We start from the raw sequence: 21,937 nt of genomic DNA, 5'->3' as shown, positions 1-21,937 counted from the left end.
ATTTTTGAGTTTACTAAGGCTAGATTTATGGCCCAGGATGTGATCGGTCCTAGAGAATGTTCTGTGTGCACTTGAGAAAAAGATGAAATTCATTTTTTTAGGGTGAAATGTCCTATAGATATCAATTAAGTCTGACTGGTCCATTATACTATTTAAAGTTTGTGTTTCCTTGCTAATTTTCTCTTGGATTGATCTATCCATAGTTGTGAGTGGGGTATTAAAGTCTCCCACTATTATTGTGTTACTGTTAATTTCCCCTTTCGTATTTGTTAGCATTTGTCTTACATATTGCGGTGCTCCTATGTTGGGTGCATATATATTTATAATTGTTATATCTTCTTCCTGGATTGATCCTTTGATCATTATGTAGTGGCCTTCTTTGTCTCTCTTCACTGCCTTTATTTTAAAGTCTATTTTATCTGATACGAGTATTGCTACTCCTGCTTTCTTTTGGTCTCTATTGCGTGAGTTATTTTTTTCCGGCCCTTCATTTTCAGTCTGTATGTGTCCCTTGTTTTGAGGTGGGTCTCTTGTAGACAGCATATATAGGTGTCTTGTTTTTGTATCCATTCAGCCAGTCTTTGTCTTTTGGTTGGGGCCTTCAACACATTTACATTAAGGTAGTTATTGATACGTATGGTCCCGTAGCCATTTGCTTTGGTTGTTTTGGGTTCGCGTTTATACACCCTTTCTGTGTTTCCTGTTTCCTGTCTAGAGAAGATCCTTTAGCATTTGTTGAAGAGCTGGTTTGGTGGTGCTGAATTCTCTCAGCTTTTGCTTGTCTGTAAAGCTTTTGAATTCTCCTTCATATCTGAATGAGATCCTTGCTGGGTACATTAATCTGGGTTGTAGGTTTTTCTCTTTCATTACTTTAAGTATGTCCTGCCATTCCCTTCTGGCCTGAAGAGTTTCTGTTGAAAGATCAGCTGTTATCCTTATGGGAATCCCCTTGTGTGTTATATGTTGCTTTTCCCTTGCTGCTTTTAATATTTGCTCTTTGTGTTTGATCTTTGTTAGTTTGATTAATATGCGTCTTAGGGTGTTTCGCCTTGGGTTCATACTATTTGGGACTCTCTGGGTTTCTTGGATTTGGGTGATTATTTCCTTCCCCATTTTAGGGAAGTTTTCAGCTATTATCTCCTCGAGTATTTTCTCATGCCCTTTATTTTTGTCTTCTTCTTCTGGGACACCTACGATTCAAATGTTGATGGGTTTAACATTGTCCCAGAGATCTCTGAGGTTGTCCTCATTTCTTTTTATTCTTTTTTCCTCTCTGCTTCATTTATTTCCACCATCCTGTCTTTCACCTCACTTGTCCTGTCTTCTGCCTCAGTTATTCTACTGTTGGTTCCCTCCAGAGTGCTTTTGATCTCAATTATTGCATTATTCATTATTGATTGACTCTTCTTTATTTCTTCTAGATCCTTGTTAAACATTTCTTGTGTCTTCTCAAGCCTTGTCTCTCATCTATTTATCTGTAATTTCATTTTGTTTTCAAGATTTTGAATCATCTTTACTATCATTATTCTGAATTCTTTTTCTGGTAGACTCCCTATCTCCTCCTCTTTTGTTTGGTTTGGTGGGCATTTATTGTGTTCCTCACCTGCTGAATATTTCTCTGCCTTTTCATTTTGTTTAGATTGCTGTGCTTAGGGTTCCCTTTCTGTAGGTTGTAAGTTTTTGGTTCCTCTGTATTGTGGAGGTTCCTCCTTGTGGGTGGGTTTGGACGAGTGGCTTGTCAAGGTTTCCTGGTTAGGGGAGCTTGGATCTGTGTTCTGGTGGGTGGAGCTGGATCTCTTCTCTCTGGAGTGCAGTGAAGTGTCCAGTAGTGAGTTTTGGGGTGTCAGTGGGTTTGGTATGGGTTTGGGCAGCCTGTCTTTTAGTGCTCATGGCTGTGTTCCTGCTTTGCTGGAGAATTAGCTTGGTATGTCTTGCTCTGGTACTTGCTGGCTCTTAGATGGAGTTTGGTTTCAGTGTAGGTATGGAGGCTTTTGGATGAGCTGTCTACTAGTGTTCCCTGGAATCAGGAGTTCTCTGATGTTCTCAAGTTTTGGAGTTAAGCCTCCTGCCTCTGGCTTTCAGTCTTATTCTTACAGTAGCCTCAAGACTTCTCCATCCATACAGCACAGATGATAAAACATCTAGGTTAATGATGAAAAGTTTCTCCACAGTGAGGGACACCCAGAGAGGTACACACAGTTACATGGAGAAGAGAAGAGGGAAGAGGGAGATAGAGGTGACCAGGAGGAGAAGAGGGAGAATCAAAAGGGGAGAGAGCTAGCTAGCCAGTAATCAATTCCATATGTGCTTTCCACAGTCTGAAACACCCAGAGATTCACAGAGTTACATAGAGAAGAGAAGAGGGAGGAGGGAGATAGAGGTGACCAGGAGGAGAAGAGGGGGAGTCAAAAGGGAAGAGACCCATCTAGCCAGAAATCAGTTCCCTAAGTGTTCTCGATACTCCAGAACACCCAGAGATTCACAGAGTTATGTAGAGAAGAGAAGAGAAGGGGGAGGGAGGAGATAGAGGTGACCTGGGGGAGAAAAGGGAAACTCAAAAGGGGAGAGAGCAATCAAGCCAGTAGTCACACCCCTGCGTGGAAATGGATACTGAAGATTAGATTCTTAAAGGTACAAAATTGGTAACAAATACTCAAAAGCAAAGATCAAAAATCTAGAGTAGAGGTTAGACGCTCAAAAATACAATATTAAAAATACGAAACAAAATCAATCACAAAAATGAAAAAAATATGTATATATGAAATTTGCTTTAAAAATGGGGTCTTTTTTGCAAGGTTATATGAAAATTAAAGGAGTAATAAAGAACTAATTTTTTTAAAAAAATTAAAAAGTGATAATAGTAAAAATATATCTAGGAATTTCTCTGGAGCTGTTGTGGGCAGTGTAGGGTCAGTTCAGTTTTAGATAGTTCCTTGTTCCAGCTTGTACTTGTTCTCAAGGTCTATAGGTACCCTCTAATGCTTAGTCAGTGTTAACTACAGGATTTTAATATATTGCACCTGTCACTTCCAGAGCAGTTCTCTCTTATTTGTTCATTTTGCCTTTCTCTGTTTGCAAGTCTCTTCTCATTTCTGCCCTGACACAAGGGGGCAAATTGGTCACTTATTGAGGCTGACTTGCTCAGTTCTGTTGTGGGGAGGGAGAAACACTGCAGACAAATATTGCTGGCATGTGTGGGGGGTGCCCGCAGGGTATGGACCACACTGGATTTGCCCCCGCTCACAGAGGCGTGTGCTTTCTGGGTCTACACTGCTCAGGCTCCAGTGTGCCCTGCAGGGCACTATCCAAAGCAGGCCCTGCCTCTCGTGCACTTCCCAGGGCCAAGCCACTCAGGTTCTCGGGAAGTCCACAAGGGCACAGACTTGATTGGGTATCCGTTTTGTGCCCTTCAGGTCTGAGCAGGTCAGGCGACCAGGTGCTTGGCTAGCGCGCTGTCACAGGTGGGCTGTGCATCCTGTCACCTCCCTGGTCCAGCCGCTCGGGTTCCCTGCTGTGCCACAGGAGCGCCATCTCAGCTGTGCATCTCCTCTGGGGAGTGATCTCAGGCTGCGACCTCCTGGCAGGTGTCAGCCGTGCAGGATCCCAGGTAGACGTGGTGAGCAGCTGGGGGCCTGCTCGCGGGCTGGTGGAGGGTGCCGTCTCTGGGGCCGAGATTGGAGCAGCCCCCAACCTTCTGGCTGTGGCTCTCGCATGCCTGTCTCTCTGCCCTGGCGGGGGAGCGGCAGGGGTGGGGAGGGCTGTATGCAGCTGGCTCTCTCCTTTGGTATTCTCAGTCCTTTGTTGTGTGAGCGGGCCAGGCTGCGTGTTAGAGCCTTCCATGGGAAAGTTCTCTCTCTTTTTTACTATTCCTCTCTAGAGATCCCACAGTTTGGGTTGCTGTCTCACATTAGCTTCCTCAGATTGTCCTCAGGGCATTCAGGTCTGGTCCTTACCCTAAGGACCGATGATGCTGCCCCGGCCTCCCTGTCCAGCCCCCCCACTTGCTAGTGGTAGATACGAGCGTCTGGGCTGCTTCTCCGTTGGCAGTTGCGGTTAGGCACCTATTCTGTGCGGGTTTTTTTTTTTACGCCGTCTGGGTTATGTTGCCCTCTGAGATTCCAAAACTCCCCACAGACCCGCCTGTGAGAGGGTTTTCTACTGCTTGGAAACTTCTCCTTCACGACTCCCTCTCCAGGTCGGGTCTCCGTCCCTAACTCTTTTGTCTCTTTTTATCTTTTATATTTTGTCCTACCTCCTTTCAAAGAGAATGGGCTGCCTTTCTGAGTGCCTGGTGTCCTCCACCAGCGTTCAGAAGTTGTTTTGTGGAAGTTGCTCAGCATTCAAATGATCTTTTGATGAATTTGTAGGAAAGACAGTGGTCTTCCCGTCCTATTCTTTGGCCATCTTGCGACTGCCTCCATTACTCCTTTATTATAAACTCCTCTGGCTGCTTTTAATATTTTCTGTTTCTCCTGTGATTTTCAGAAGTAGTACTATGGTAGATTTAGGTGTAATTTTCTCAGTTTTTGTCTTAATTGGAATTTTCACCACTTCTAATCTGGATCAATGTTTTTCACTTGTTTTAGAAAGTTTTAAGTTATTCTGTTTTCTTATACTACTTTTGTCCCATTTTCTCTATTTTTCTATATGGTACTTCAGTTATGAATTGTTGGACCATTTTACTGTATCCCATTTATCTACTGTATTCTTTCTATACTTTTTCATTCTTTTGTATACTAATTTCCTATATATTTTCTTCAGGCTTGTCTTTTGGCTCATGAATTCCTTTTTCATCTATGTCTAACATGATAAAGTAATTATTTGAATTTCTAAGTTCTGAAATTTCATTTGATGTTTTGTTGTGATTTATATTTTTCTTCCAAAATTTTCAGTCTTGTTTTTTATTTCCTTGAGGATAGCAGTCATAATTATTCTGATGTCTATTTCTGAAAAGTTTGTCTACATTTCCTATAGCTCTGTTACTGTTGACTTCTGTTTCTTGTGATTTTAGGTCACATTATTTTATCTTTTTATATGATTGGTTCTTTTAAATTGAATGCCAGGTGTTATATATGAAAAACATGGTGGTGATCTGAAAGGTAATATGCTTGTTTTAAAAAGGTGACCATAGGACTGGCAACCCCAGATTGTCTTAATCTTGTCAGCTATTGAGGAAATTTTAATTTAGTCATCTAAATTAAGTTAAAATTGGTCTACTTCTAGTTCAGTTTTATTCAGGGTTTTAGACGTGCTCCTCAATTCCAGTTTCTGCCCTCATATCCTCAGAAACTTGTCTGTATCTTGCCATCTTCCTTTGTCTTTCAGATCCCTCTTTAGAACCTGCCAGTCTTTGTAGGCAAAAGACACCTCTGGAAGATGTGTATACCACTTTGAGTTTCTTCTTGTCTAAAATCACAGTCCCACAGTTCTTCAGTCTTGACCATTCTCAGTGCTTTCAGATAGTTAGCTTTTCTTTTAATAAATGTCTGGGTATTTAGTTCTCACTGGGAAGGGTTGACTAAATACCTAATTTATTACATAAAAATCAGAAAATATGGTGAATTTTTCTGCTGAGTTATGTGTAAGATCAATATTTAAAAGTCTATAGTTTTATGTGGATCAAACAGTTTTTACTTGTTCATACTTAAATATGGAGATGCACCAAAAGGGATGGACATTCAAAGTTATACTGTATATAGCTAAGTTAGGCTTCAAGTAGATCAAGTTTAGCTGTTAATAAGTCAAATATTTTTTAAGGTTAGTATTATTTTGGCTACTTATTTCTTTTTAACACAGAGGGAAAGGATATTGATATTTTTCAAATTCACTTCGGTTCTTTGGCTATCCACTTATCAAAAATCGGGCAGTCTCATTTGTTTTTAAAATATTTTTCTTATTTTATTGGTAGAGTAGTACTTCTTGGAAAAACCAGCTGATAAGGTCTTAATTTGTATAGAAAGATATGTTAATTCTGTTAATGTATTAAATCACAATTTTCATTCCAAAAGCAAAATACTGCTCTTTGTTCATCTTTGCAGAACTTCAGAAATAACTATCACTTGTTTCTTTTCCTCTAAATTTATTTTCATATTTACTGATCAGATAATTTTAACTGAAGTTATCAAGGATTCTATCACTTCCAAGATAGGGATAACATCAATCTAAAGACTCAATTCTTTTCTGTCTTCACTGCTTACAGACAGGGAACACAGTCTCTTCAGCCTGGACCTATGTAGAAGAATTTGGAGAAAATAAGCAGGTAAGAAAAAGCCTCTTAGGAATATTAAGTGATATATTTAGTTTTCAGAAAGCTAGTTATAAATTATTCTTCTTACAGTTTTAAGAAGAATTATTTAAAACTGTCCAGTGAAACCTTGTGACAATTTTTGATGATTATAGCTTTGTTGATTATAGACACATTACAGAAAGTTTTAAAAAGTTGACCTGGTTTCCATATTTTAGGACTTCTCAACACTTTAAACAGGCTAGTGTGTACATTGTAAAGCACTAAGATGACAAACAGTATTTTAACGTAGATGTAGTTGAAACAAGCATATCATAAGTAGATTACCCCAGATTTCTCAAACTAACTTGACAATGGAAGTCTGATTTTTTCAGATTTATTAAACCAAAATTATTATTGATACAGTTTAGAATAAAAGTTATATTTATTAGGATTCACTTAGTTTTTTTCAGTGTGGTACTGAGGAGGATAAGTTTAGTTGGAAATTAAAGGTAGTTTAGAGTTTGAGTAAAGATTGTTAGTATCTAAATTCATTTTTACATATAGAGGCAAAAAAAATGTTGTAGTTCACTGGGAAGTAATCCATATGTTCTTGAGTAAGTTTTTTACCTTTCTGTACCTCAATTTCCTCCATGTTAAAGAGAAAATTAGTAGTACTTACCTTGTAAGGCTACTGTAAGGATTAAATACTGCTGATCTTGTGTAGTTACTTTTGTACTTAGTAAATGCTCAATAAACATTAACTATAACTCATACTTCAGCTACTGTTCATGGGGTTCTTGCGGCAAGAATACTGGAGTGGTATGCCGTCTGTTCCCCTACTAGACTGCATTTTGCAGAATTCTTCACTATGATCCAATCAACTGGAGTGGCCCTGCATGGCATGGCTCATAGCTTCATTAAGTTATACAAGCTCCTTTGCCATGACAAGGCCATGATCCATGAAAGAATCACACTTTTGCATTGGAATGCAAAAGTAGGAAGTCAAGCAATACCTGGAATAGCAAGGCAAATTTAGCCTTGGAGTACAAAATGAAGCAGGGCAAAGGCTTGACAGTTTTGACCAGATGGTCAATACCAAAGTCAAATTGATTATATTCTTTGCAGCTGAAAATGGAGATGCACTATACAGTCAGCAAAAACAAGATCTGGAGCTGACTGTGGCTCAGATCATGAGTTCCTTATTGCAAAATAACAGACGTAAATTGAAGAAAGTAGGGAAAACCACTAAATCATTCAGGTATGACTTAAGTCATATCCATTATGATTAATACAGTGGAAGTGACAAAAAGAGTCAAGGGATTAGATCTGGTAGACCGAGTGCCTGAAGAACTATGGACGGAAGTTTAAAACATTGTACAGGAGGCGGTTACCAAAGTCATCTCAGAAAAAAAGAAATGCAAGAAGGCAAAGTGATTGAGGAGGCTTTACAAATAGCTGAAGAAAGAAGAGAAGCAAAAGGCAAGGGAGAACGGGAAAGATATACCCAATTTTAATATAGAGTTCCAGAAAACAGGAAGGATAGATAAAAAGGCCTTCTTAAATGACCAATGCAAAGAGATAGAGGAAAACAATAGAAAAATCTCTTTAAGAAAATTGGAAGTATTAAGGGAACATTTTATGCAAGGATGGCCACGATAAAGGAAAGAAAAAGTAAGGACCTGATAGAAGCAGAAAAGATTCAGAATAGGTATCAAGAATATACAGACAAACTATACAAGAAAGGTCTTAATGACCCAGAAACCGTGATACTATAGTCATTCACCCAGAGCCAGACATCCTGGAGTGTGAATTCAAGTGGGCTTTATGAAGCATTACTATGAGCAAAGCTAGTGGAGATGATGGAATTCCAGATGAGCTATTTCAAATCCTAAAAGATGATGTTGTTAAAGTACTGCACTTAATATGCCAGCAAATTTGGAAAACTTAGCAGTGGCCACAGAAGTGGAAAAGATCAGTTTTCATTCCAATCCCAAAGAAGGACAATGCCAAAGAATGTTCAGACTACCATATGATTGCACTCATTTCACATACTAGCAAGATAATGCTCAAAATTCTTCAGGCTAGACTTCAGTAGTATGTGAATTGAAAACTTCTAGATGTACAGACCAGATGTGCAACTTCCAGATGCCATTTAGAAAAGGCAGAGGAACCAGAGATTTAATTGCCAGCATTCATTGTATTGTAGAAAAAGCAAAGGAGTTCCAGAAAAACATGTGCTTCTGCTTCATTGACTATGTCTAAAGCTTTTCACTGTATGGATCACAACAAACTGAAAGGTTCTTCAGGAGATGGGAATACCAGACCACTTCACCTGTCTCCTGAGAAATGAGAAGCCTGTGTGCAGGTCATGAAATAACAGTTAGACCCAAATGTGGTACAACTGACTGGTTCAAAATTGGAAAAGGAGTATGGGAGTGCTGTATATTGTCACCTTGCTTATTTAACTTTTATGCAGAGTATGCCATGTGAAATTCCAGGCTGGATGAATCACAAGCTGGAATCAAGATTGCCAGGAGAAATATTAAGAACCTCAGATATTTGAATGATACCACTTTCATGACAGAAAGTGAAGAGAATCTAAAGAGCCTCTTGATAAGGATGATAGAGGAGAATGAAAAAGCCGGCTTAACTCAACATTAAAAAAACTAAGGTCACAACATCTGATCCCATCACTTCATGGGAAATAGTTGGTGAAAAAGTGGAAGCAGTTGCAGATTTTCTTTTCTTGGGCTCCAAAATTATCTGTGGACAGTGACTGCAGCCTTGAAGTTAAAAGATGCTTGCTCCTTGGGAGGAAAGCTATGAGAAACCTAAGTGAAGGTGAAAGCTGCTCAATCATGTCCAACTCCTTGTGACCCCATAGACTGTGCACATCCACGACATTCTCCAGTCCAGAATATTGGAGTCAGTAGTGTTTCCCTTATCCAGAGGATCTTCTGACCCAGGGAAGATCCCAGGTCTCCCTCAAGCAAGTGAATTCGTTACTAGCTGAACCACAAGGGAAGCCCAAGAACACTGGATTGGGTAGCCTGCCCCTTCTCTAGCAGATCTTCCCAACCCAGGAATCGAACTGGGGTCTCTTGCATTGCAGGCGGATTCTTTACCAACTGAGCTATCAGGGAAGCCTCTAGACGGTGTATTAAAAAGAAGACATCACTTTGCCAACAAGGTCTGTATGGTCAGAGCTACTGTTTCTCCAGTAGTCACCTATGGATATGAGAGTTGGACTGTAAAGAAGGTTGCGCGCTAAGAATTGATGCTTTTGAATTATGATGCAGGAGAAGACTCTTGAGAGTCCCTTGGACAGCAAGGAGATCCAACCAGTCCATCCTAAAATCAACCCTGATCATTCAGTGGAAGGACTGATGCTAGTGCTAAAGCTGTAATACTTTGACCCCCTGGTGCAAAGATCTGACTCACTGGAAAAGAGCTTGATTCTGGGAAAGATTGAAGGCAGAAGGAGAAGGGGGAAAAAGGAGAAGGGTGCAGCAGAGGATGAGATATTTAGATAGGCTCACCGACTAAATAGACATGAGTTTGAGCAAACTCTGAGAGAAAGTGAAGGACAGAGGAACCCAGTGTGCTACAGTCCATGGGGGTAGGGCATGATTTAGCAACTGAATAGAACAACATACTTCAGATACAAGCAATATATTTAAGTTTGAAACTTAAAACTTTTATTTGTACAGATCTTAATCTTAGTTAAAATTTCTAAATATGAGATGCTGTTCTCAGAACTGCCTTCCCTACAATTTTTTTTGTTCAAATTTTAAATTATAAGGACTAAATTTACTGATGGAAATGAAACTTGAGAAGAGTTGCTGTCTTTCCTAGAGCTGTATCTTTACCTTGGCTCAGACGGTTTTTGTAGCCAGCTACAAATTTTAAGCTACACTGAAGCCTAGTTTTGTATGTGTGGTGTCGCTTCAGTCATGTCTGACTCTGTGACCTTATGGACTGTAGCCTGCCAGGCTCCTCTGGACCTTGGATTCAGACAGGAATACTGGGGTGTTACCCTGCCCTCCTCCAGGGGGTCTTCCTGACCTAGGGATCAAACTCTTGTCTTAAGTCTTCTGCATTGACAAGTGAGTTCTTTACCACTAGCGCCACCTAGGAACCCTGTTTGCTATTACTCAAATCATAATTTTCCCTTTCATAGGCTGCTCTTTTATTCTTTTTCCAAGTGGTGTATAAACTAGCATTAAAAGGAATTTGACATAATTAAATCTCTTAATACAAAGGTAGCATACTAGAAGTTCTAGAAAGAATTTGTTTGGTCTCTTCAGTTTTTTGACGGGAAAGCAGCTAGGTTTCACTTGAGTACAAATAGCTGGACACCTCTTACTTTACATTTGGTCCTTTTTGAGCTCTTTTGTTTGTTACATCTTGGCCTCTGAAGACATTTGAGTTTATAATAGCTGTATTTAACATATTTTAAGAATTTTTCTGATTTGTTTTTAATGTTTTCCCATTATATAGTAATCTTATTAAAGGTTCTTCCTATACTGATTTGCACAGTTGTTCAGTGAAAAAGCTGTTTCTGTGGTCAAGTTTGGGAAGAACCATGAACTATATATATTCCCCTTGGAAGTTGTAATGCGTTGCAATTAGCATCCTGAATAACTACAGTACAATTTGTTTAGCTGTTAGATCCATCTTTCCTAAAATTTTCCTAAGATGTTTTCTGGCCTAAGGGATTCTTGTTTCAACAAGAATTGTGTGGGATGTAGTTTGGGAAACTTTTAAACTAACCCAGAGAAATGTTTGGGATTTCTTTATAACTTTTTTGAGGTATAATTAAAATACAATAAAATGCTCATATTTAAAGTGTACGCTTTGGTCAGTTTTGCTTTATAAATCTGTGAAATCAAGAAAATGAAGATTTCCGTCACCTTTGCTATAATTCATTTCTTCTTCTGGGTCCTCTTTCCCAGGCAGGTACTGAAACTGATTGCTTTCACTGTAGTGATATTAGTTTGCATTTTTGAGGATTTCAAACCTTTGTTTTGGGGTTTTGATTTAGAATGAAACAGCTGTGATTTCTTAATGATAATACAGATAATTGACAAAATGTTTATGATATATGATATCAGAGTTTTTAGACTAAGGATTTTAAACCCAAATCTTCAAAATTATATGGGAATTACAATAATTTTAAAAAATAATTAAAAACAGCAGTAAATAATTTTCCCTCAAAATTGCATCTGAGAAATGTAATCATCTAGTAAAATCAGAGAACTAATTAACTAGAAGCTTATAAGGAAACAGTTATAGACAGTAACTTTCTTACCCAGCCACCTGTTTCTAAGACTATCATCTTCAAACCCTCCTATAAACCATGTTAAAACAGAAATACTGACCTCAGTTACCCTGTGGGCCTAGTCTTAGAGAAACACACTGGTCATTGCATGTATACTCTTCACCTGATAGGAAAAATTAAGTAGGAAGTAAAAATACTTTTAAAGAATTTACTTGAAGTAGGGAAAGTAAATGAGGTAAAAATACCAGTAAATTTGATACTCCTAATGTAGTCCAGTCAAAAACATCACATAAAAATTTAGTTAATGAGTTTTAAGTATTTCATAGGTTATAGTTGCTTAATAATTACCAATTCTGGAAATGCTCTCCTCTGCTCTACAGTTAGCTGTTGGTCTTCTGTACTAGGATAGAAATACAGCGTAATGAATGATAAGTGTTAATGGTTTTCTAACATACGTGATTTTAATGTCTATGTTTGAACCCAGCCTTTTAAAAATATTCTAGATATGTATAGTATTGTTACAAAAAACTATTTTAAAGATGAAATTCAGTGGTTCAGTAAAAGAAAGTTATTGATTTACTATAGTTATGGCTATTAGAATATTAGAAATTGAAATAAAAATGGTAAAATGAAATTTTTTCAAAATTTTGACAGAGATCTCATAGAAATCTGAAGAAATGCTTGAAATACATGTTAAAGGTGGAAATGTTTTTCATAGGTCAAAACATTGGGTGCTTCACATTGCTGTTGGGAGTGTTAAAATGGTATATAGTTTCTTGGAAATCATTGGCAATACCTCAGAAAGTTAAACATAGAGTTTACCATATGACCCAGTAATTCCATTCTTAGTTATTCACTCTAGAGAATTGAAGACATATGTTCACACAAAATTTTGTGCACTTATTCTTTAACAGCATTATTCCTAACAACCAAAAGGTGAATGTCCATTGATAAACAAATTGATAAACAATTTGGATAAACAAAATGCATTATCTCTATACAATGGCTATAAAAAGTTCTGATACATACTACATGGATGAACCTTAAAATCATGCTAAGTCAGTTAAGAAAGACCACCTTAATTATGTAATTTCATTTATATGAAAAATCTATAATAGGCAAATCTGTAGAAACAGAAAAGTGAGTGGTTGCTGGGGCTGGAGGAGATGGAATGGGGAGTGACTGTTAATAGGTACATACAGAGTTTCTGTTGAGGGTCTTGAAAATGTTCTGGATAGTGGTGTTTGGTTGCATAACTTTGTGCATGTACAAAAAATCACTGAATCATACACTTTAAAAAGGTACATCAAAAAGAGGAGGTGGATATCAAGGTAGAATTCACAGAGCTAACAAGGAGAAGGAAAAAAACCATTTATGAGGAATTTACTTTCTAATGGAAAATTAATTTAAAGGGTGTCTGGTTAGAAACTAAAAGAAAAAGATTAATATGAGAGGATACGTTCTTGGAACTCACTTTAAAGTCTCTATTAAGGCTTTCTCCTTTGTATGAAACAAAACCAGCTAGCGTTCTGTGATGTTCCGTCAGGACGTGTAAGAGAGTTAGAAAAGCAAGACACAAATAGAATAAACCAGTATACCTATGTCTCAGTTTTCACTGAGAAACGCATTGGTGGCATTTGTCTCTCATGCTGGACAGAGAAAGGTAGGAGACCACATTATGCTCACTGCAGAGGTGGGCCTGGCAAGCAGGCTCTGCACTCGCTCCCTGGCCACATGTGGCACTGTGGCTATTACCATCCTGCCCACTCCAGACACAGCCTCAGAATCTTCTGGAATTAAGAGCCCACTTAAAGTTAAGCCTATAAGTCACATTTATTCTGTAAAAATGTTTTCATTCAGCATATAAATATGGAATTTTAGAGGATTTGATTAAAATGGTATCTCTAATAAAGCATTATATTAGAGCAAGTTACTCACACATTTTTTTGTACAAAAGGGCCTTTTCCTTAAATATTGCATAAAAGTTTAGCATTTAAAGCAAGGGAATGCAGAGCTGTGTGTTGAAGTACAAAATGAGGGTGGGGGTAGGTGCAAGCAGAAGCCAGGTAGCTTAGTGTTAGCCACTCAGTCATGTCTGACTCTTTGTGACCCCATGCCTATAGTCCACTAGGTTCCTCTGGTCAGTGAAATTCTCCATGCAAGAATACTGGAGTCGGTGGCCATTCGCTCCATGAGGGAATCTTCTCACCTCACCCAGGATCAAACCTGGGTCCTGCCACATTGCGGGCAGATTCTACCACATGAGCCACCAGGGGAGCTTCAGCACTCCCTTTCTCTCACCCTGCCCCCAACCCCCTTTTGAAACACTTTCTCTCAACCCAGTTTTGAGGAAATTGTCGGAGTAAAAGAGCTTGATCAGGTGGAAATAGTACTTTCCTAGGAGTTAGAAGCCCTGACTTTTAACTTGTCTTTTCTCTGTTTAACTGGGTGGAATATGAAAAAGTCACTCAAATCAACCATCTTTTGTAATATTCTTCAGTGAAAGAGGTGGTTTAAAGTAGAGACTTCTGAGGACTGAAGCTATTCCTATTTAATATTTTGATTTAGAGAATTTAATTAGTAAAAAAAACTTTATTAATATCAACAGTAAGAAGAAAGAACCAGTAAGTGACCATTTTAGTAAAATATCTAGTTCAAGCATTTGGGTTCATTTTTATTGCAAGTCACTGGGGTCAGAACCAAGACCTATCCAGGACCCTCATAAATCATAACAAAGAATCTTTTCAGATGCTACATGCCATGAAATATGCCTGTAGCCAGCCTTTGCATCTCAGGAGCTCTTTGCAACTTGACTTTTGCAATTTAAACAGCTTGGTTGTGTTCCACCAGTCTCTTGGATGCCATAACAAGTAGGAATGTAGCCCCCATTCAGCAGGCTGTGAGGTTTTCTGTAACCCTGATTATCTGGAGATCTGTAAATTTTATGATGAAATTTTGTGAAAGTAAAATGTTAGTCTCTCAGTCGTGTGTGACTCTTTGCGACCCCGTGGACTATAACACACCAGGCTCCTCTGTCCATGGGGATTCTCCAGGCAAGAAGACTAGAGCGGGTTGCCATTTTGTTCTTCAGGGGATCTTCCCAACCCAGGGATCAAACCTGGGTCTCCTGAATTGCAGGCAGATTCTTTACCATCTGAGCCACCTTATTAGACATAAGGGAAATACAAATTAAAACCAAAATGAGATATCACTTCACATCACTGGAATAGCGGTGATTAAAAGCTCTGGCAAATAACATGTTAGGTGTGGAGCAACTGGAGCTCTCATATTTTATTGATGTGAGTGTACTGTTGTAAATGCACTATTTAGCAGTGTCTGTCTCTACCCTATCACCTAGCAATTCTACTCTTATTTACCCCAAAGAAATGAAAATATGTATTCACAAAAGAACTTGTATAAGAATGTATATAACAGCTTAATCATAATAGTCAAAGTTAGAAACAACTCAAATTTTTATCAAATGGATAAAGAAATTGTGGTGTATTCATACAGTGGAACACTACTCAACAATAAGAATGAACAAACTACTGATATAACATGAATGTATCTAGACATAAAAAGTACCTTAAGAATTCATTTTATATAAAGTTCAAGAACAGGCAAAACTAAGCTAATAATGCTAGAAATCAGGAAGTGGTTGCCTCCAATAGAAGGGCTCTGAAATGGATAATGGGATCTTCTAGATTGAAGGATATGTTTTATATCTTGCTTTAAGTGTTGTTTACATAGGTTTTTATAGTTAGCAATACTCATTGTAATGAACACATAAGATGTATACATTTTATTATATGTAAATTGTGAAAGTGAAAGTCACTCAGTCGTGTCCGACTGCTTTGTGACCGCATGGACTAAACAGTCCATGGAATTCTCCAGGCCAGAATACTGGAGTGGTTAGCCTTTACCTTCTCCAGGGGATCTTCCCAACCCAGGATCGAACCAAGGTCTCCCGCATTGCAGGTGGATTCTTTACCAGCTGAGCTATCAGAGAAGCCTGATGTAAATTGTACCTGAATTTAAATGTAAAACGTATATTGTACTTCAATTTAAAAAGTGTTAAGACAGTTGAATAATCCTCAATGTAAAACAGATTCTGAAATTGGTTCTATATCATTCCCTTAAGAAGAAGGGGAGAGGGGAGTCCATATCCCAGTCTGAGGGAGAAACAGTGGGATTGAAGAACTAAGGATGTTCATTGGGAAGAAAAAGCAGGGGTGGGAAAGTAAATATATGTTAGGAATTTTAATTCATTTGTTAATTTGTTGTTTCCTAGAAATCAGTGATGTTTCTGAGTTCTGTTGTCTGTGATACATAAATTATATGTTAGAGGAAATACAGTTCATCTATATTTATCTCACAGGTATTATCTCAAGTTTGGTATGTATTATATTTTCTAGACACCCAGATGTTTTCTGAATATATCTAGAGTTTTAGATTGCAAAATAATTTTTTTGAAATGCTTGTAAACATCTGAAGCTTTTTATTTCCAAATCTTTGTAATATTAGGGAGAAATTTTTTTCCTTTATTTATCCTCTATGAATAAAGCCGTCAAAGTGCCCTTTTAATTTTTTATTTTAGTCTCCTTCAGAGTGTAAGACTACAGTGGTCATTAGTGTGTTTTTAAATTGAAAGTTTACAGTAGAGGTATATAAAAAATGCAGTTTTTCAGACCTAATGAACACTCTTGTTAGTAGCCAGTTGTCTTTGTGAAATCTTCTGAAAATCTCTCTTAGCCATATTCCATGAACAGGCTGCAACCCAAACTGAAAGTGATTTCTCTGCAAACTGTGTTTCCCCACATACAAAGTATAACTATTTAAAGATCTGTTCTTTTAAATCATGTTGTCTATGATGACATTGTTAAAATTTGAAAGCATGAACTATATGTGCATGGCTAATAAGGAATTGGCCACCTCATGTGAAGAGTTGACTCATTGGAAAAGACCCTGATGCTGGGAGGGATTAGGGGCAGGAGGAGAAGGGGACGACAGAGGATGAGATGGCTGGATGGCATCACCGACTCGATGGGCATGGGTTTGGGTAGACTCTGGGAGCTGGTGATGGACAGGGAGGCCTGGTGTGCTGCGATTCATGGGGTTGCAAAGAGTCGGACACGACTGAGTGACCAAACTGAACTGAACTGAATAAGGAATTGATTGTATTTGTGTGATAATCTTTAGAATGAGAGAAGAGAATCAGAACTTTTTAAAAAACAATCAGAATTATCAGAAACACTAAGGTTTCTATTTATACTCAATATTGTAACGCTTCAGGCAAAGAGGATCCTTTAAAAGAAGAAAAAAAATTTCTATAATACCTGGATTTATGCTAGTTTATTCTATAATACCTAGATATTAGGAAAGCAAATGGTATCAAAGTAATTCCTTATCCAGTTTCAAAATAGTGAAAATATTTTTAACTGGATGCTTGGTATTTGTCTTTTTTAAATTTTTTCTTATTTTATTCTTTTTCATTTATTTTTATTAGTTGGAGGCTAAACTTTACAATATTGTAGTGGTTTTTGCCATACATTGACATGTAGCAAACTGCTTTCATTGATCTTATGGTACCATTAAAAGTTTATAAAAATTATTCTAACTAGAGTTTTTACAGTGTTAGAAAATAAACTTATATTTAACTGATTTTTATTTTTTCCATTTTTTTCTTAACTAGGTTCTTTCTGATGTTTCTTGAGCTTATTCCCCTGCAGTTGATCTCATTCCTGTTGGCTTACTATTAAGTTCCATGACAATACTAGGTTAATGTTCATTTTTAGGCCTCATTTATAGTACCAGGAAAATGTAGAAAAAACTTGACCTATGTATTAGATGACCTAATTTCTTCCATCCCTAGAAGTACCATACCTTTTATAAATCATTTTATAGTCATTTTCACACTCTTTGACTTACTCTACACTAAAGAACATAGTTGAGTTTTTGGAAAGTACAGGATTTACAGATTTGGTCTTTAATGGTCACACACATCTCTAAACATTATAATTAATGAAGCAGGAAATCACAGCTACATAAGATGAATGTTTATTTTGGAACAGCAATATTTCAAATACTGGTTTTCAAAAAATAATTTGGTTTAATTTTTGGATTTCTCAATACTGTAAGTTGATAATGGTTTCTTGATGTTTATTTTATGAAGATGATTCATTTTACTGTTTGATGGTACTGGTAGGATTCTGATACTAAGTTGGTTTGTTGAGTTGTATAATTGTTTATATTAATATTTAAGTGATGAAATATTAGATAATTTTTGCAATCCAGCGGTAAATGTTTCTGCTGGTTTGATACCTAACACAATTTTAAAAAAGAAGCAAATAATGAATTCAGTGTTTCATATCTTTTCTTCATGGATGACCGACCCGTTAGTGTCAGTATCAGATTTAAAAGGAGCTTCATTGTGAATAGAGTAAGAGAAATCAGAGGTTCTCTTTTTCATTGATCATAAAGACACAAAACAATTAATAGATATCCAAGAATGCATTCTAGTAAGATCTCTGAAGCATTGTGTCAGTGAAAGTTTACATAATACTGACTGATGAAACTGTCAGGATTTGCAATGCAGTGAATGCTGAAATAGTCTTTACCAGCAATATAAGATTATCAGGATTTTGAAAGTTTCAGAACATTATGTTAAACTGTGATTATAGTTATAATGCTTTGTCTCTTTGAGTTAAATTTGTAACCATTAAGATTTGCAGCATAATTGTTATGTATTTGTTTACAGACTACAGTTTCCGTCGCAGCTCGATAAATAGTCTTTCCCCTGTTAGTGCTACCCTCTCTTCTGGGACTCCCAGCGTGCTTCCTTATACTTCAAGGCCTTACTCTTATCCAAGCTATTCCTTGTCACCAACGATACCTCTTGCTAATGCCAGCCATGTTGGACAGCGACTATATATCTCCAATCAGGCCTCATTCTTCTGAAGAAAATACTGTAAACAGGAGTATGAAGTTTCTTTGTAAAGCATGCACATTAAAATACTGTTTTATTTTAGAATCGGGTTTGTACATTTGGTTTTAAAATGAAAATTATATATTCAACATAGTAAACATCAGTCATAGTAAACATCAATAACCTACAGTTGTAAAACTTGTAAAAATGCTATGGTTAAAAAGTTACTCAGTGATTTCTCTTGATAAAGGTATAACAAACTACTGTTCGTTTTAAACTTTTGGGATTTTAAATAACTTCTGATTCTTGAGTGGTCAATAGAACCTGGAAGTTTACATTAAATTTTTTCATTGTAACTTTACTAAATAGAGTTTCACACGTATTAAAGCACTTGCAGACAATGGTTACACTAGATTTGATTACCAAGGATCACTATGTGTATCAGAGATTAGAACAATTATATAACCAGAAGCATCTAACTATTATGTAAAAAGAAATGAAGGGCAAAAAGATTAAGATGCAAATTTTATGCAGTATGAAAGAAAAAGCAGTCTACCATTGTGGTCCTTGAAAATAACTATAAATATTTTAGTTAATAATTATTTGTTGTAGAAATAAATTATAACTTTGCTGTTAATGTATTCAAGGTTTTTATAGTTATACTTCTGTTTTTTTGATATTCAATGTATAGTTGAGTAAGAAGTGTTAGTTTTTTAACGTTGAAATCATGTGTTGTTTAATTTTTGTACTTGAATTCAAATTCTTTGACATTAAATATACAGTGTTTCTAATATGTGTGTGTCTCACTTGTTTATTAAGTATGTGGAAAAAGTTTAGTTCTCGTGATTGTCTTGACCTGACCTCCTAGAAGCCAGTTTCCCTGCTTGGTATGCATAGGCTCACTGTCTTCACTGGGATCAAAGCAAAGGGTTATGCAGGCAGAAAATACTAACAAAGTCTTTCTTAGGGGCTGGTAGAAATATTTTGTTGATTAACCCAGTGATGTTTTCCCCTCTTTCTTATGAATAATTAACAAACTCAGGTCATTTGGGCTGTTTAATAGTTTAGTAGCATACATCTGTAATCAGTTTCTAATGATGGTTTCCATAGGAGGCAAAAATCTTTGCACTGTTTAGATCCCAGATAGTAGCTTTGGTAATCATCTCATTGTATGGAACATAGGGTTTTGATAAGTAGAATATTAAATAGCTGCGTATGTCTTCTACTGAAGTTTTTCTTTAGCAGAAGTTATTGGAGATAATAAATTTGCCTTGTTTTCATCCTCTAAAGAAGGTTCATTCCATCAGACCATACTTAATACTTTCTCTAGGTTGTTGCCTTAGATTTTCTAATTTAAATGAGCATAGACATTATCCTTAAGTAGTGTTAATTTTTTTCTGACATCTGATTTTACAATTTAACTTCTGTGATTCACAGCTTCATAATCACTCCTTCAGCAAACATACAGTGAGCATTTTGTCAGCTGCTATGGAAATGCCCTTGAGATACAAAGGTGACTCTGATTCAAACCAGAAGATAGACAAATTAGTTCAGTTTTTCATAGAAATGTTTGGAATGGCCCAAATATAATTATAAGTTCCCACATAACTTTTTCACTTAAAATATTATACAGTTGACCCTTGAACAGTAAAATGCGTGTGTTTACTTATATGTGAATTTTTTCCAATAAATATGTACTGCTATAGTACATCATCTGTGGTTGGCTGAATCTGCCAGTATGGAACCATGGATACTGGAACATGGATACTACTAACCCCCTGTGTTCTTGAAGGATCAACTGTACATCACAATTCAGAGTTTACCAATCACACAGTGCATTTGGAGATCCATAGTTATATGGTGGGAAAACGTACAAACTTTGGCCTTTGATTACCAGTTCTGCCATAGCTGCCATACCCGTATGGCAGGTATGTACAAGCCTCAGGTTTGATTACCAGTTCTGCCACAGCCAAGTAATGACTCTGAGCTTGTACATGATTTTTAATCTCTCGAAGCTATAATTTCAAATCTGTATAATCTTGATAAGTTGACAACGTTAAAGGTAAAGCACTTCCAAGGAGAAAGCACTCAAGCAGGAGCCTGTATTGTTTAGGTGTAATTATATAATATATAGTAGTCATTTAATGTACTGGTTTCTCCTTCTCTCTGTTCCCTTTAACCAGAAACATATAAATCATGCATTCTTACCAAGCACTGTCTCTGTGATGTAATGTTTGGGCTTGTAGTGATTGATGTAATGGTCAATTTTGTCCATACTGCATATGAAATTTCACTTGTGAACGCAGCTACTGATTACTTGCTGCTTTGATTCTTATAGTACAGGCTCTATAATAAGCTATTAACCACAAGCCATTATTAATTGGAAACTTTCTTAGCTATGTCATGCAGCTCATTGGACAGGGAAACACTTCTAAAGACAGCTATTTATCAAATTCTTTGTGCAACTTTGTGCAAGGAGCTATGGCTGAAATATGAAGTACTAAGTAGCTATGATCCTTGGTTTGCATAAAAACCCTGGTAAGAAGAAAGATTGGAAAAGTTATGCAGAGTAACCTTACCTCTCTTCTCTGGTTTTCCTTTTACAATATTAGAGTGGGGAAGTTTTCAGTAGCTATGACTCACAATCTAAAGGCCATTATAGAAGAAGGTGAAAGTCCAATTTAAAAAGAAAAGCCTGTGTGGCAAGAAAATGCCAAAATATGTCAAAAGACAAATGATAAAACTTGAAAAGTAATTGTGAATTGATTCACAAAGTGCTAATCTCTAATATTTATAAATATCAGTGAAAAGAACTTCCACTCAAGAGGAAAATGGGCAAAATGTATGAAGACAGAAGATTGTTGATCCTGAAACATATGAGAAAGTGCTTTTCCTCATAAGAAAAAAATGCAATCTGAAAAGTTAGATTTATAGGAATTCAAAAGGTTGATAAACCTTTGGAAGCATTGAATAAAATGAGCATTCTCATACATTGCAGGTGAGATTATAAGTTAGTGTAATTCATGTAGAGAGCAATTATTTAGCTATCATCCAAAATTACAAATACTTAACTCTTTTGATCTAGAAGTCCTATTTCTGGAATATACTTGCACATGTGTGTGAAATAGTATGTGTAAAACTATTCATTGAAACATTTTGTAACTGAAATACCCATCACTAGGGAAAGTTGCTCAGTCCTGTCTGACTCTTTGTGACCCCATGGACTCTATAGTCCATGGAATTCTTCAGGCCAGAATACTGGAGTGCATAGCTTTTCCCTTCTCCAGGGGATCTTCCCAACCCATAGGTTGAACCCAGGTCTCCCACATTGCAGGTGGATCTTTACCAGCTGAGTCACTAGGAAAGCCCAAGAATACTTGAGTGGGTAGCCTATCCCTTCTCTAGCAAATCTTCCCGGCCCGGGAACTGAACCGGGGTCTCCTGCACTGCAGGCGGATTCTTTACCGACTGAGTTAACGAAGCCGTCATTAGGGAACTGATTAAA

At 37.1% G+C, this 21,937-nt stretch overlaps 1 protein-coding gene across 4 annotated transcripts in view; it reads left to right on the top strand.

The window, feature by feature from the left end:
* Nucleotides 1-19,223, top strand: part of RBM46 (RNA binding motif protein 46) — a 51,638-nt gene extending 32,415 nt beyond the window's left edge. For 3 of the 4 annotated variants that reach the window (XM_043486970.1, XM_043486912.1, XM_043486838.1), the window contains one exon: nucleotides 18,265-19,223. In XM_043486970.1, coding sequence (XP_043342905.1) covers nucleotides 18,265-18,464 — 200 coding nt within the window. In that variant the 3' untranslated portion in view covers nucleotides 18,465-19,223. Of the gene's footprint in view, nucleotides 1-6,199; nucleotides 6,260-18,264 lie in introns of all 4 variants that reach the window. The other variant, XM_043487041.1, reaches the window with a different exon arrangement.
* Nucleotides 19,224-21,937: the final 2,714 nt, after the last annotated feature.

This window comes from Cervus canadensis, chromosome 1, assembly GCF_019320065.1.
Source record: "Cervus canadensis isolate Bull #8, Minnesota chromosome 1, ASM1932006v1, whole genome shotgun sequence".
Lineage (NCBI taxonomy): Eukaryota > Metazoa > Chordata > Mammalia > Artiodactyla > Cervidae > Cervus > Cervus canadensis.
Note: the sequence above shows the minus strand (reverse complement) of the source record. Positions and strands in the feature narration are given on the sequence as shown.